Raw genomic sequence first — 14,749 nt, forward strand, 5'->3', positions numbered from 1 at the left:
TCATGGCCTTAAACAACGTTATTTTGGGTTTTACGGGGAATTTTAACTTTTCTAGAATAATCTAGTGACCTGGGTTTTATGGGGAAATATAATTTTTCCCAGTAGGGATTTTTGGGGATTCTTTATTTTCCCCCAACGTCATCTGTAGTTTCATCACCCCTTAACCATTTGATTAATACGGGAGAAATTAATGGTTCAAATTTAAATCTAATTAACATATTGAAATACTGTTTATTTCTTAATTCATAATTCACCCTATCTTCATACTCCAATGTATGTACTTCTACATCCGAGAATCCCTGCAAGGGGTGTTTTTAATTGACAGGTCAATAAAGCGTGTTCGATTCTCGGATGTAGAAGTACATACATAGGAGTATAAAGATAGGGTGAATTATGATTTAAGAAATAAACAGTATTTTAATATGTTAATTAGATTAAAATTTGAACCATTAATTTCTCCGGTATTAATCAAATGGTTAAGGGGTATGAAACTCCAGATGACGTTGGGAGAAAATAAAGAATCCCCGTAAAAACCCAGCTCTACCGATTATTCTAGATCATTCTAGAAAAATTAAAATGCGCCCCGTAAAACCCAGGTTAACGTTGTTTAAGGCCATGACGTAAAACGTACAGTCAAAGTTGTAGATTGTTCGAGAAAATCTTCCCGAAAAAAACCCACCATTAATGTACAGTCAAAGCTAGGATGATGATCTTATTAAATAGTATAAATAGCCAGGACCCCAAGTTAAACCACCATCACAATCTCTCTAAAGTCCGACGAGGAAGGAAGGACCATCCAACAAGTACAATGTAAGTATAATTTTTGTGGACTTGGTGTTTTTTAAAGTTAAAGTTTGAACCGTAAATATCAGTGTTAATGGGAAATTTTTTTACCCTCACCAAGGCTTAAGAAATCCGTGGTCGTTGACTTTGATTTTCTTACCGGGCGAATTGTTGGAGTTGAACGGGAACAAATAGCCAAGGAGGTGGCCGTTACTACCGTGGAGAAAACACCGAGGGTTGGCTCATGGTCTTACGCGCCCCCATACAGTGAAAAAGAACTTACATACGACACTGTGCGTCAGAACAGGTGGCTTCTTAACAACCTGCACGGCCTGGGATGGGATGATGGAGTAACGCCCTACGAAAAACTCGGCGAGTGCCTCCGATCTACAGTTCAAGGCTACGACCGCGTATTTTGTAAGGGAGAGGAAAAGTGTTTATTTTTGCTGAACATTATTAATCGGGAAGTTATAGACTTGAATGGAGTGGGGTGCCCCAAAGCCAACGAGATAGACGATGATGGACCCATGATTACATGCATGCTTAATCATAAAACTGCTCGTAATAATAAGAAGTATTTATGTGCACTATCTAAATGTATATTATTTTCCGAGTGGATTTATAACCACAAAGAAATTGTAAATAAAAATTTAGGAAACGAATAAAAATGAAATTAAAATTGTAACTTTTATTTTTTCATAGTTTTTTTTTATTTTTTTTTCTAAATTTGATATGCTAATTCAAAGTGTTCACACACACTGCGGTTAACCGCTACACCGATGTGTTGAACTAACGCTCTATCGAGCTGGTTAGAGTTATCTAACTCTTCTGGGGTTAGCCCTCCCAATCGGTTGCGGTTGTCCCGCATTCTCACAATCTGCGTGAATATGGCGTTTTGGACACTGTTAACAATAAATGAGGTAATTTTTTTTTAGTGGATATATGTGTATTGTAATTAATGTAAATAAAATTATGTATTTTTAATGTAACATACCCATATCCATCGCAGTTAGGGGATGGTGATCCCCCGTCCGGGGTGGAGTACACCCCATTGGCATCCCTAGTCGGGCTAAGGGGGGATCCCAAAATGTATTAATAAATAATCTGAAACTTAGCTATATTTTCAATACACACCTGGGACGAATATACCCCGCTATTAGGTCCTCCAGGCTTGTTAATAGGGCCTAGACCGTGGGGGTGGCCATACTAGGTAATAGTAGGATTCGGACCGTATCCATGATGCTAAACGAAATTACTTAGCACTACTTATGGTGGGGTGTGTAAATAAAAATGTATTTACCGGTAGCCATCGCAGTTTATGTTAAGTACAACTTCTTCATTAAATCCCTCAAAATCAGCGAGATCGGCGCTAACTATATCGAAGCTGGCTAATTATTGATACTAAACAACAATAATAATAAAATGACTTACATATCCCCGGGGTGAATTATGGGGAACGTTACCATGGAGTCACTTCCATCTCCATCTTCGTTCTCCACAATGAAATTAATAATTTCATCATCTATCTCATCCACATCGTCTATTATCATTGGTGGGTTTTGATCTTCTGGAGCGCTTAACCACCAAATATTTATGCTAGTGGGTATACGCCCGGCAACCATTTTTTTTTTAAATTTAATTTGTAAAAGTTTTTAAAAAAAATATTTGACTCGACTTGCGTCTTGGACAGAAAAAATCGTTGTGACCAAATTTTCAAAAATTGCCCCTGCCCCCACGACCTAGTGTAGTATGAAAACCTCTAACCCTTCCACGGATTTTCACCAAATCACAATAGAACTTCAAACAGTTAGTATGAATTGTAGGATTAAAAACCATACACACACATGAATCACTGGTTTCAATCGGGATTCCCCCAAAAAACCCAAATTATTATTTCATATTTAGAAAAAGTGAAACCAACATGCCTGTGAAATGATATTTTTTTGTTGTTGAAAGGCTTTTGCAGTCAGAAACGGCACAAACTTTAACTATTTCTAAGCCTACTCATTAAATGAGATATTTAATAAATTTCAGGTTATTATTGCATTAAAAATGTTCAAAAAGACATTCTAAACGGTTTTACTAATTAGTACAATTCACTTTCCACTTACCGATTATCCTTTTTAACAACGCCTAAAGCTTTTAAGTTTTAAAAATATGAAAGTTAGAACTTGAATTTCCCGCCTTTTTTCAATAATTTGTATAGGAAAAAAATAAAAAACAGAACATTTTTATTTTTATTTTCCCCGTTCGCCGTTCCCCACCCTACCGATCATACATGCCGAGGGGCAAAATTCGATTTTTGGCTTCATTGAGTCTCGAGCGTTGAATCAAAGGTAGTGTATCTAGGCTATAATAGTGTATTTCTATATCTATGCTTAACTGCGTTGTTGATAACAACGACGACTCATAGCAGACGACAACTAAAAGTAATGAAAAAAATATTCATAGTTCAGGATTTCAAGTAGAATCGAGAATAATATGAACCGAAGTGAACTGACTTCCATTTCAAAATCCAGTACTACTGAGGGAAAAACAACTTACAGGCGAATTTTTTTATCGGTCTATTAATATTGTTTTGCTCAAACCCTGAAATTAACATTGAAAAGGTTAACGGACTCTATTTATTGGAGGAGGAAATTCCCAACATGTGCAAGGACAAAACCAAAAAAATTATTCGTGGTTCAAAATTGTGTACGAATGTTACCCCCAAAAAAACGTAAGAAAGAAAAACCATTTATAGCATCTAAGTCGTACATGGATAACTGATGAGCGGGAGGAATTTTTTTTATGGGAGAGTTACCTATGCTACAAGCGAAAATCAAATTTCATGAACCTCGTACTTTAAATTAATAAGTTAGCGCGGTATAAATTTAATCTACGGTGGACTGATTATTATTTTGCTCGTCCAGTTCTTCGAAGATTTTATATTGAACACGTGCAGTTGAAAACGTATTAAATTCATATAATTAGCATAATTTTCATTAAATTTTAGGAATGATTTGAAAAACACTCAAAATCATAAATCCATAACGGTGACCCGAACGTAAAAATGTAATTGAAAAATTTTCGTTTAAAATCGCTAAACTTTAAACCTCAATTTATCGATACAAGCGCACCTTTTGATAGAACAGGTTATGATAAATTAAATTTATTCGTTATTAACATTTAGGCGAACAAAGCTTAGTTCAAGCATAAATAAATCTTCAAAAAGATTAAACAAGAAAGGAGAGAGCCCATTCGCTGATTTAGTGACTTCACTGATAGTAAAACTAGTGTGTAAGTGCCACTTTGAAATATTTACGACGAAGCTGATTTCCTTCGACTAATTCGCATGGTTTCATTTAATCATTTTTATTTTGGATGCCAAGTCGCAAAATATGGCTATACGAAATCGCTAGAGGAAAAGCTTAAACCAGAAATCGTAGAAGCCTACAAATATATAGTGGAACTATTTCCAATTTGGGAAAAAAATTGCATGCCTCAAGAGCTACCCATACGCTGGAAACGAAGATAATCCTTCTTTAGAATGTTTGAATGACGGTTAGATAAATTTTGTGTCATGTAAAACTATTTTCATGCAAACGTCAATGAAATCGGAGGGGGTTGATCAATCAATTCATGATGGTAACTTACGAAAAATTACGTATACAACAAAGTTTATCTACAACCGTTCGTGGAAGAAGAAGTCTTTCGCTTTAAAGTTTTTGTTGAAAACGTGCTCTTACAATGGGGATACCATCAGGACTCTAGCTCCGTACGAGTCAGCGCCCCTAAAAACTCTTTAATCATAAATAGCGTTAGGGCAATTGAAAATCGTATTCAGCTCGTAAGTTGATATACGCTTTTATTTTTACTTTATTTCAACGTTTTTTACCGTTATCCCCCCACCCCGGTTTAGAATAAAGAAGTCTCTTCTATACCGTTTCCCCTCGACGAAGAAAGGGTTAAAATTTTCTGCCCGAATGGCGTCAAAACTTTCGTGGAAAACTTGTGCCACTAAAAACTAGTATACGCCAACATAGACCCCGACAATTTGGCCGGTGCCACGTTCACGGCCAGAAATGGACAACTTTTGAGCCCTTTAACGAGAAAATTCGCGAAAATCAATAGTGACAGTACGGCCAACTCGCGTAACTTTGAAAATCTAATTCAATTACTATTTCAGATAGTTTCTATGAAAATCTAATTCAATTACTATTTCAGATAGTTTCATTTTGACTTGGAAAACGAACTCGAAAAGTTTTTCGAATCGTTAAAAGATTAAAATAGAAAAAAACCTTACCGTTTCGGGAAAACACGGTTTTAAAATTTTTCATCCGTTTTTCTCAATGGGAGAATGAAATTTAAAGCCGTTATAATTTTTACATCGATAAAGATTTTTTGTTAAAATTTCATTAAAAAACTTGTAGAAAACGTACTAAAGTCGGTATTTTAATTTATTGGAATAATACGAAAGTCGTAAAAAAGAGTACGGCTTTTAGCGGTAAATTTTTGTTACCACATTCGTATAACTCTAGAAAATTAATGCGTCGATTCACGTAAGGTTTTTTAACACGATTTTTAATTTTGCCAAACCGAGTTTATTATTAATTTGGCTTAAGAGGGGAATTAAGAAAAATAACAAAACAGAAATTCAGCGCTCGTCGTACGCTCGGAAAATTTCATTCTTTCAATTAACACCTGTTAATTTTGTTATAAATATGAAAAAAATAATACAATAAAGACAATGAATGTTGGAGAACTTTGAATACACTTATCAAAACTTACATCCTTCGTAAAGTTTTTATTTAATTTAATCCTTAATAATTTCTTATCACATTATACAAGCCGTCGACATTTTGCATTTAAATACGGAACTTTGTGTAATAAAATGGTAAGCGCAAAATGACTAGCAACGGTAGTACGTAGACGAAACCCATTTTAATTTACTCGTGGCCAAGCGTCCAAGTTAAATTTCACCTTCAAGGAAATGGCTAACACCATACAAGTCATGCACAACACGTACTTTAATAAAATGGTATGCAGGGAGGGAAGGGGTGTCGTGGAGGAACATCTCCCATACTTCCCGAATGTAAGCAAACTGAAGGAAAAATTCTGCAAATGCGGTGGGGTGATGGACGTGAGTAATATAAGAAACTTTTATTTATAAATAAAGAGAATGAAAACTTGTGCCACTAAAAACTAGTATACGCCAACATAGACCCCGACAATTTGGCCGGTGCCACGTTCATGGCCAGAAATGGACAACTTTTGAGCCCTTTAACGAGGGAATTCGCGAAAATCAATAGTGACAGTACGGCCAACTCGCGTAACTTTGAAAATCTAATTCAATTACTATTTCAGATTGTTTCTATGAAAATCTAATTCAATTACTATTTCAGATAGTTTCTATGAAAATCTAATTCAATTACTATTTCAGATAGTTTCTATGAAAATCTAATTCAATTACTATTTCAGATAGTTTCTATGAAAATCTAATTCAATTACTATTTCAGATAGTTTCTATGAAAATCTAATTCAATTACTATTTCAGATAGTTTCTATGAAAATCTAATTCAATTACTATTTCAGATAGTTTCTATGAAAATCTAATTCAATTACTATTTCAGATAGTTTCTATGAAAATCTAATTCAATTACTATTTCAGATAGTTTCTATGAAAATCTAATTCAATTACTATTTCAGATAGTTTCTATGAAAATCTAATTCAATTACTATTTCAGATTGTTTCTATGAAAATCTAATTCAATTACTATTTCAGATTGTTTCTATGAAAATCTAATTCAATTACTATTTCAGATTGTTTCTATGAAAATCTAATTCAATTACTATTTCAGATTGTTTCTATGAAAATGTAATTCAATTACTATTTCAGATAGTTTCTATGAAAATGTAATTCAATTACTATTTCAGTGAAAGAAACATTCGTCAAGATAGAGAAATCTCTACAAAGATTTTTAGTCGTCGAAGAAATCTAAAAATGTCAGGTAAAGTTGGTTTTCGAAGACAAAGGAGCCAAATTATTCGGAAGCGCCGAGATGGTCGAGTCCGCGACGAAATGTCTCTAAGGTCCACCAGAATTTTTAATCAAATTTACCATGGAGTTTATTGGAAATACGGATCGTTCCGACGGCGGTACGTTTCGCTCTTTACTTTTTTATAAATATATATTTTTAATCGATTCTATCAATAATGAGTCATTTTCTCACCTAAAGAACTAAACAATCTCCTCGAAAAAGCGAACGAAAGGGCTCTCCGATTAAAATTTCCGGATGAAAATAGATCTTTCTCTTCGAATTAGTTAGTAGTAAAGTAAGTATTACTAAACCAAAAATTTTTCATTTGCGAAAATCATTTTTCGCTCTCTTCAAGATCCGCGAGCGAGATGGCTATACGCCACGAATGACTCTCGCGAAGCCCGACGAGAGAGGAAAGTCATTAAATTCGTCGCGCACGAGTTCATTTTCCTTTGCTGTAAAAATAACAAAAATTTGGATGACGTCGCTAAAAAATTCAACGTCGTTGCGCAGGCGCAATTGACATCCGAAGCGGGTACATTCGAACTATTCGGCAATTTCTTCGACGTTATGCATGCCGCGGACACGTTAGAAAATATTCACGTCAAGGTTCGAAAGGACGTGGACTACATGTCCTTCCCAAGTACACCGGCCCTGGAAAGACAGAATTTGCAAAATAATAAACTCGTCGAAGATTACGGCGTTTATATCGAGTAAACCGAGGAGGGCATTTTTCGAATTCATTTTGACTTGGAAAACGAACTCGAAAAGTTTTTCGAATCGTTAAAAGATTAAAATAGAAAAAAACCTTACCGTTTCGGGAAAACACGGTTTTAAAATTTTTCATCCGTTTTTCTCAATGGGAGAATGAAATTTAAAGCCGTTATAATTTTTACATCGATAAAGATTTTTTGTTAAAATTTCATTAAAAAACTTGTAGAAAACGTACTAAAGTCGGTATTTTAATTTATTGGAATAATACGAAAGTCGTAAAAAAGAGTACGGCTTTTAGCGGTAAATTTTTGTTACCACATTCGTATAACTCTAGAAAATTAATGCGTCGATTTACGTAAGGTTTTTTAACACGATTTTTAATTTTGCCAAACCGAGTTTATTATTAATTTGGCTTAAGAGGGGAATTAAGAAAAATAACAAAACGGAAATTCAGCGCTCGTCGTACGCTCGGAAAATTTCATTCTTTCAATTAACACCTGTTAATTTTGTTATAAATATGAAAAAAATAATACAATAAAGACAATGAATGTTGGAGAACTTTGAATACACTTATCAAAACTTACATCCTTCGTAAAGTTTTTATTTAATTTAATCCTTAATAATTTCTTATCACATTATACAAGCCGTCGACATTTTTCATTTAAATACGGAACTTTGTGTAATAAAATGGTAAGCGCAAAATGACTAGCAACGGTAGTACGTAGACGAAACCCATTTTAATTTACTCGTGGCCAAGCGTCCGAGTTAAATTTCACCTTCAAGGAAATGGCTAACACCATACAAGTCATGCACAACACGTACTTTAATAAAATGGTATGCAGGGAGGGAAGGGGTGTCGTGGAGGAACATCTCCCATACTTCCCGAATGTAAGGAAACTGAAGGAAAAATTCTGCAAATGCGGTGGGGTGATGGACGTGAGTAATATAAGAAACTTTTATTTATAAATAAAGAGAATGAAAACTTGTGCCACTAAAAACTAGTATACGCCAACATAGACCCCGACAATTTGGCCGGTGCCACGTTCATGGCCAGAAATGGACAACTTTTGAGCCCTTTAACGAGGGAATTCGCGAAAATCAATAGTGACAGTACGGCCAACTCGCGTAACTTTGAAAATCTAATTCAATTACTATTTCAGATAGTTTCTATGAAAATCTAATTCAATTACTATTTCAGATAGTTTCTATGAAAATCTAATTCAATTACTATTTCAGATAGTTTCTATGAAAATCTAATTCAATTATTATTTCAGATAGTTTCTATGAAAATCTAATTCAATAATACAATAAAGACAATGAATGTTGGAGAACTTTGAATACACTTATCAAAACTTAACATCCTTCGTAAAGTTTTTATTTAATTTAATCCTTAATAATTTCTTATCACATTATACAAGCCGTCGACATTTTGTATTTAAATACGGAACTTTGTGTAATAAAATGGTAAGCGCAAAATGACTAGCAACGGTAGTACGTAGACGAAACCCATTTTAATTTACTCGTGGCCAAGCGTCCGAGTTAAATTTCACCTTCAAGGAAATGGCTAACACCATACAAGTCATGCACAACACGTACTTTAATAAAATGGTATGCAGGGAGGGAAGGGGTGTCGTTGAGGAACATCTCCCATACTTCCCGAATGTAAGGAAACTGAAGGAAAAATTCTGCAAATGCGGTGGGGTGATGAACGTGAGTAATATAAGAAACTTTTATTTATAAATAAAGAGAATGAAAATGTAATAAATATGTGGGTGTGCGTGCTGTTAGGTGCAGCTATGGGACCCGAGAACCTCCACTGAGATCCGAGCGCGGGGGGAGATGTTTCTAAATCTTTTCGTGGAATCGATGGATGTAACAACATCGTTCCCTTCCGGAGTTCCTGTTGCACCTTCCCAACCTCAGGAATTCACAGTCACCGTACCATCAATGGCACCACCACCAACTCAGCTGCCACCCCTAAGACGGTCTAGGGGTCAAAAGAGACCCAGTTTCCAACAACCAACGGAGGACACTAGACCGTCCCTAGAGGATGCATTGGTAGACGGTGACGATATTTCGAGTTTATTTTAAAGGAAAATGATATAAAAAACAATTTAAGATAATAAAATATTTTTCCAATTGAATAAAAATTACCAAAGAACTTGGAACATATAGCCCCCTAGAATTACACATCCACGCTCGAATTTTTCAATTTCCAAAGCCACTTTTTTTTAAACGATAACTTTATCATTCGTTGGTAACGCCATCTATAATGCTTGAGACGAAATAATTATCTGTCGTCTGCTTTGTTGAAGCTGAAATTTTCTCATTTGCTTTAATTGCTTATGAATTTGGGTGCATAGACGCGGTAATGAAAATGTTTTTAAATATTGTTTTGATATTATTTATTGTATTATATAAATTTTATTACTTATTAAACTAGGCCTATAATATTAAATATGTTTTGAAGCAATTGTAGGCCTATACTTACCTGTTGTCCTTAAAATAATATCAGTTTGGTAAGCTTTTTTCTAACAGCTTCCATTTTCATTTTTTCATTAAAAATACGAATAACTTTGGAAACTAGAAAGTTCAGATGTTTTCATCCAATTTCTTGGGAAAAATGTTTTCACGCATCAGACACCTTCTTACGAGGGATTAAATTTTGAGAGCAATTGTTTTAGAAGCAGTACCACCATCATTTTCAAGGTTTTGCATCCGCCGGCATTTTTTGGTGAGATCAAGAATTTTCACTACGCTCTCCGAAGGATATATCAAACCACCATGATCTCTAACAATTAATCCTCTGGTCGACGTGGTCGTAATGCAGTAGTCGTGAAACCTCTTGTGATTAAGAGGAGGTTTTTCTTGCGCAAGTTTGCATTGATTGCATTTGAGGACTTTGTGCAGTTTCCGTACACAAATCCAGCCAAAATAGTGAATGATGGTGTCTCTCAATAGGTTTGACCCATCAAAATATAAATGTCCTCTGTTAGCTTGGAGAAAATTTGTTGTCACCTCAGAAAAATTTGGTGACACAGTATTATCACGAGCACAACCAGAACCCTCAATCAGATAGGTGTTCTTATAAGCCACAGTTTGTACGTTGGAAGGTAATTTTTGTTTTGATTAAAACAATATATTAGTAGATTAACAGATTTTGATGACCCTAAACTATCGCTCTTTTTGCTAGCCCGACTATGTTTTCTATAATTAATGATTAAAAGTTTGAAAACACCGTTGGAGTTTCTCAAATATTTCTTTAATAAAATATAATTCCATCTCTTAGGCGTGGGTTTGTGGGTACGCGCAAAAGTGCGGTTTTGCACAAGTGACAAAAAACTTATTTTGGTGACTTTCCGATAGTCACATATTTGAAAATAATTGCCAACAGGGTTGCCACAGTACCTGGAAAACCTGGAAAAGTCAGGGAATTTAAAAATGGGTTGAAAAGGTCAGGGAAAAGTCAGGGAAATTGATTTAAGTGAGTAAAATTTCTGGCGATATCTTTATTGAAAGAGTAATGAAAGCTTTCTCCTCATCCTCTCTTCTTAACACAGAGTGAACTTTTGAGCAATCCTTAAAAATGCTGTCTAGAATTGTTTTTATGTCAAAAAACCTCTTAGACTGTTATTAATAGTTAAAATGTATCTTAATCATTTTAAGGTAACAAATACATGGGAAATCTTTATGTAGAGGGTTTATTTAATTAAAAGCACTTAAAACGTGCTGCAAAAATTTACGTTTTCGGCCTAAAAAGGGTCAGGGAAAATCTAAGAAAAATGTCAGGGAAAACCTGGAAAAGTAAGGCAATTTGGTTCTGAAAATTCTGTGGCAACCCTGTACAAATCGCGGTATTTTTCCCTGGAAACAAATTTGATTTTCCAATGGCATTGAGCCATTTTACTAACAAACTGGACTGATCAACCGGATATCTTTATTTGAGTTGCAGTTAGTAATAAAAATAATGTAAAATTGTGGAACAATTTTTGCGCTTTGCTTACTTATGCCAGGAGGACTGTTCCCATCTGGAACTCCATTCCTACCGAAGTAGTTGCCCAACCCACCCTTTGTCTATTTAAACTCAAAATACGTAAGTTCTTAAAACTTTAACTCGAATGGAGGGAAAGAAATCCACCAATCCCTATCTCTTTAACAACCTTTTTATTATATTAACAGTGTATAAGTTCAAGTTGGAGCTATAAGGCTTCACAGCCCTAGCTCGTCATTTGAATGGAGCAAAAAAAAAGAAACATTTTTATTTCTACGTGTATTTTTACATTCCTCAATTGAACATTTTATTTTATGCTTGCACACTTTGAAATTAGCGCAAGATAGTGTTTTTCTCAATAATAAATCGTTTTTGTTATGTTATTAAACGTTTAAAAACTATATTTAAACATGTAGTGTAATAAACCTAAAAGCACTTTGAAATCGCGCTATTTCCCGCCAAAAAGTTCGCGCAAAAAATAAAATATAGGAAATTCTAGTTAGGCGCCACACACATAGATGGCGCTACCGACGAATGCTAAAGTATACTTGTTGAAAAAACCGGGCGCGCGAAGCGTAGATTTGATGTGTAATTCTAGGGGGCTTATATGTTCCAAGTTCTTTGAAAATTACTATTTGTTTATTTGCTAAAAGCGAAGCATACATTTTCTTTTCTAATTTAATTGCTGTTAAATATGCAAAGTTATCATAATTTCATTTAATATAGTGTAGCATGGCTGCCAGACTCCTGGAGTTTCTACTCCTTGGGTCTGGCAGTGTATTATACCTCCATGCTACATGCTCCTCCTCCCTACTTTACTTTATTGATTTTTTGATGATCTCAAGTCAGTTGTTAGTAGTTTCTCAAAGAGATCAGTTTTGATTTTTATATGTTAAATAGAAAACCGTAAAGTGTACGAGTGAAGTCGGGTTTATCCCTTTAAATCGTTAATAAAGATACAGTTCTTGTACTTTTGGATAATTAAAGTAAGTTGTCTTTATTCATTTTTATGGCCCTCGGGAGTTTCTCCCTATTTAGTTTTATGTTACGGAGAGTTACATAATTGGCGCCCGAAAAGGGGCTCGACTAGATAAGACTAGGCCTTAAGCCTCGGTCAGTCCCGTAGCAAAATTGTTTATCATTGCCGGTATATCCGCCCCCCACGTGGTGTTAAGCCTTGGCTTCCGCGAAGGTAAACGATTAACCATAATTAAATTAAATTAAATCTAAATTAATCATGACAAATTTTAATAATTAAATGAAATTAAAATTATCTTTATATTTGATGTATTGAATTTTGATAACTTACTTGTATATTTGTATAAACTTAACTTAACTTGACTGTTGTAAACTTAATTGATTTATTAACTTGATTATTAAATAAATAAAATAATGGCCTACTCGGCGTTAGATAAGTGGCAATAAGTCGCAAGATGACTTGGTCCAATTAGCTAGCTGAACTTATATCTTATCTTAAACATGCAGGTCGCCTCGAACATCTGAGGATGAGGAGGATGATTCAACATTTAATAAAAGGGAAACCAGTCAAAGGAAGATCTGTTTGCTTCTACGGAAGACGATGGCGACACGCTAGCACCGCCAGAAACAGATGATCCATTGGGTAATTTTAACCGGATTCTTCGTCTTGAAGAAGAAAAGGAGGAAGAAGATACTGATACAAGAAAGAGAGCGGCCGCCTCTTCAGTATTGGGATTTTCTCCCTATCAACTATTCCCTCATAAGAGTATTCCTGCCCCTAAGGGAACATCAACTCCCTCAAATTTCCCTCCTCAAACTGGGATTGATTCCCTTGTTCGTCCCAAATCAGCGTCTGAAAGAGATAAGCCTAAAGTTAGTTTTTCATCCACATTACCTAATCCAAGAGTTAGAACTATCGGAACCCAAATTTTTCCGTCTCGACAAATCCCTCAATTGGGACCAGCCACTACCGACGAGGAATTAAGATCCTTTATATTACCCTTACTCCAAACCTTGGCTGATTATTCAACCACACAGCCTAATGCCGTAGCCCAGAATGTACCAATAAATAAAGCTATAGCTACTAGTTTGGATAAGTTAGTTAGGGATCTACCCTCATTAATAACTAGAAGTACAATTCCTCAGACGGGAAAAGTCCCTATTGAACCGCCAGAAAGGTTACCTTTTATGGGATCTTCTAGCGATAACGCCTCAGAGTTTTTAGCTGCTTTTGAAGAATATGCCAAATTTCACAAGCTATCTAATGAAGACAGGTTAGCGGCATTACCTCTCCTATTAAGAGGGCATGCCTTGTATTGGTACAGGGATTTAATCCGTCAATATGACGATATTTGTAATGCAAACCCTGCCCATCCTCATTTGGCTTGGAAAACATTTAAGAGACACTTAAAGGCTCAGTTTAGAGACTCCGAAGCTGACTTTAAGCTTAAAATAGAGATTTCCCATAGGAGTCAGAAAGATAAGGAGTCGGTAGAGGGTTTTTTCGGGGAAGTTATGAAGTTAAATTTAGGGATGACCCATCCTCTTTCCGAAAAGGATTTAGTTCCTATTATTAAAAGTAATCTGAAAGATGAACTTAGAACTCCCCTCCTTTTCTTGCAATTTACCACTATGGAACAGTTAAGGAATTCCTGTAAAACAATTGAAAAGGATATCGAAGTTAGGAAAAAGAATGCTGAAAAAAGGGAAAAGAGGAGATCACCCCCTAAACCTAAGGTTACAGCTGAGTTCTCGTGCCCAGCTAATAAGGGCTCCGTCCATAGTCAGTGTTCCCCCGGGCATTGTCAAAGCCCTTACAATCCTCCTACTTCTCCTAGATGGGAATGTCCCTTACAACCTTTAGACTCTAGAACCAAAGCTAGGGCTAACAACTCCAATAGAGTTCAAAGATCCTATACTAGATATAATAATCAGAGATCAAAATCTCCTGGTCGTCAATTGGCCTTGTCCTACACCTCTACACGTACTATCACTTGTTATAGTTGTCAGGAACCAGGTCATCTTGCACCCGACTGTCCAAACAAAATGATTAGCAAGTCGGGGGAAGCTCAGACGGGAGAGGTCCCTCGTGGTCCCTCTCCCGGTGCCCAATAAATTCCCCTACCAAGAAGCGTGTCCCGATCCCCCTGAGGATTGAATCCGTCAGGAAGGGGTCAGTTTATAAAAGGGTTACCATTCCCGTTACTTTTGAACACGCGACAGCTCACGCAGGGCTCCCAGCGAACCTATAATACCTATAAAT

General features: G+C 35.6%; 1 protein-coding gene across 1 annotated transcript; it reads left to right on the forward strand.

The window, feature by feature from the left end:
- The first annotated feature begins 703 nt into the window (after window positions 1-703).
- LOC149662015 (uncharacterized) lies at window positions 704-4,786 on the forward strand. The gene is made up of 4 exons (XM_089842397.1): window positions 704-810; window positions 905-1,344; window positions 4,443-4,612; window positions 4,685-4,786. Exons 1-4 carry the CDS (start codon window positions 704-706, stop codon window positions 4,784-4,786), a joined length of 819 nt encoding a protein of 272 aa, XP_089698523.1.
- Window positions 4,787-14,749: the final 9,963 nt, after the last annotated feature.

This window comes from Phalangium opilio, unplaced genomic scaffold, assembly GCF_054372755.1.
Source record: "Phalangium opilio isolate 3A_F unplaced genomic scaffold, DU_Popi_V2 ptg000064l_1, whole genome shotgun sequence".
Lineage (NCBI taxonomy): Eukaryota > Metazoa > Arthropoda > Arachnida > Opiliones > Phalangiidae > Phalangium > Phalangium opilio.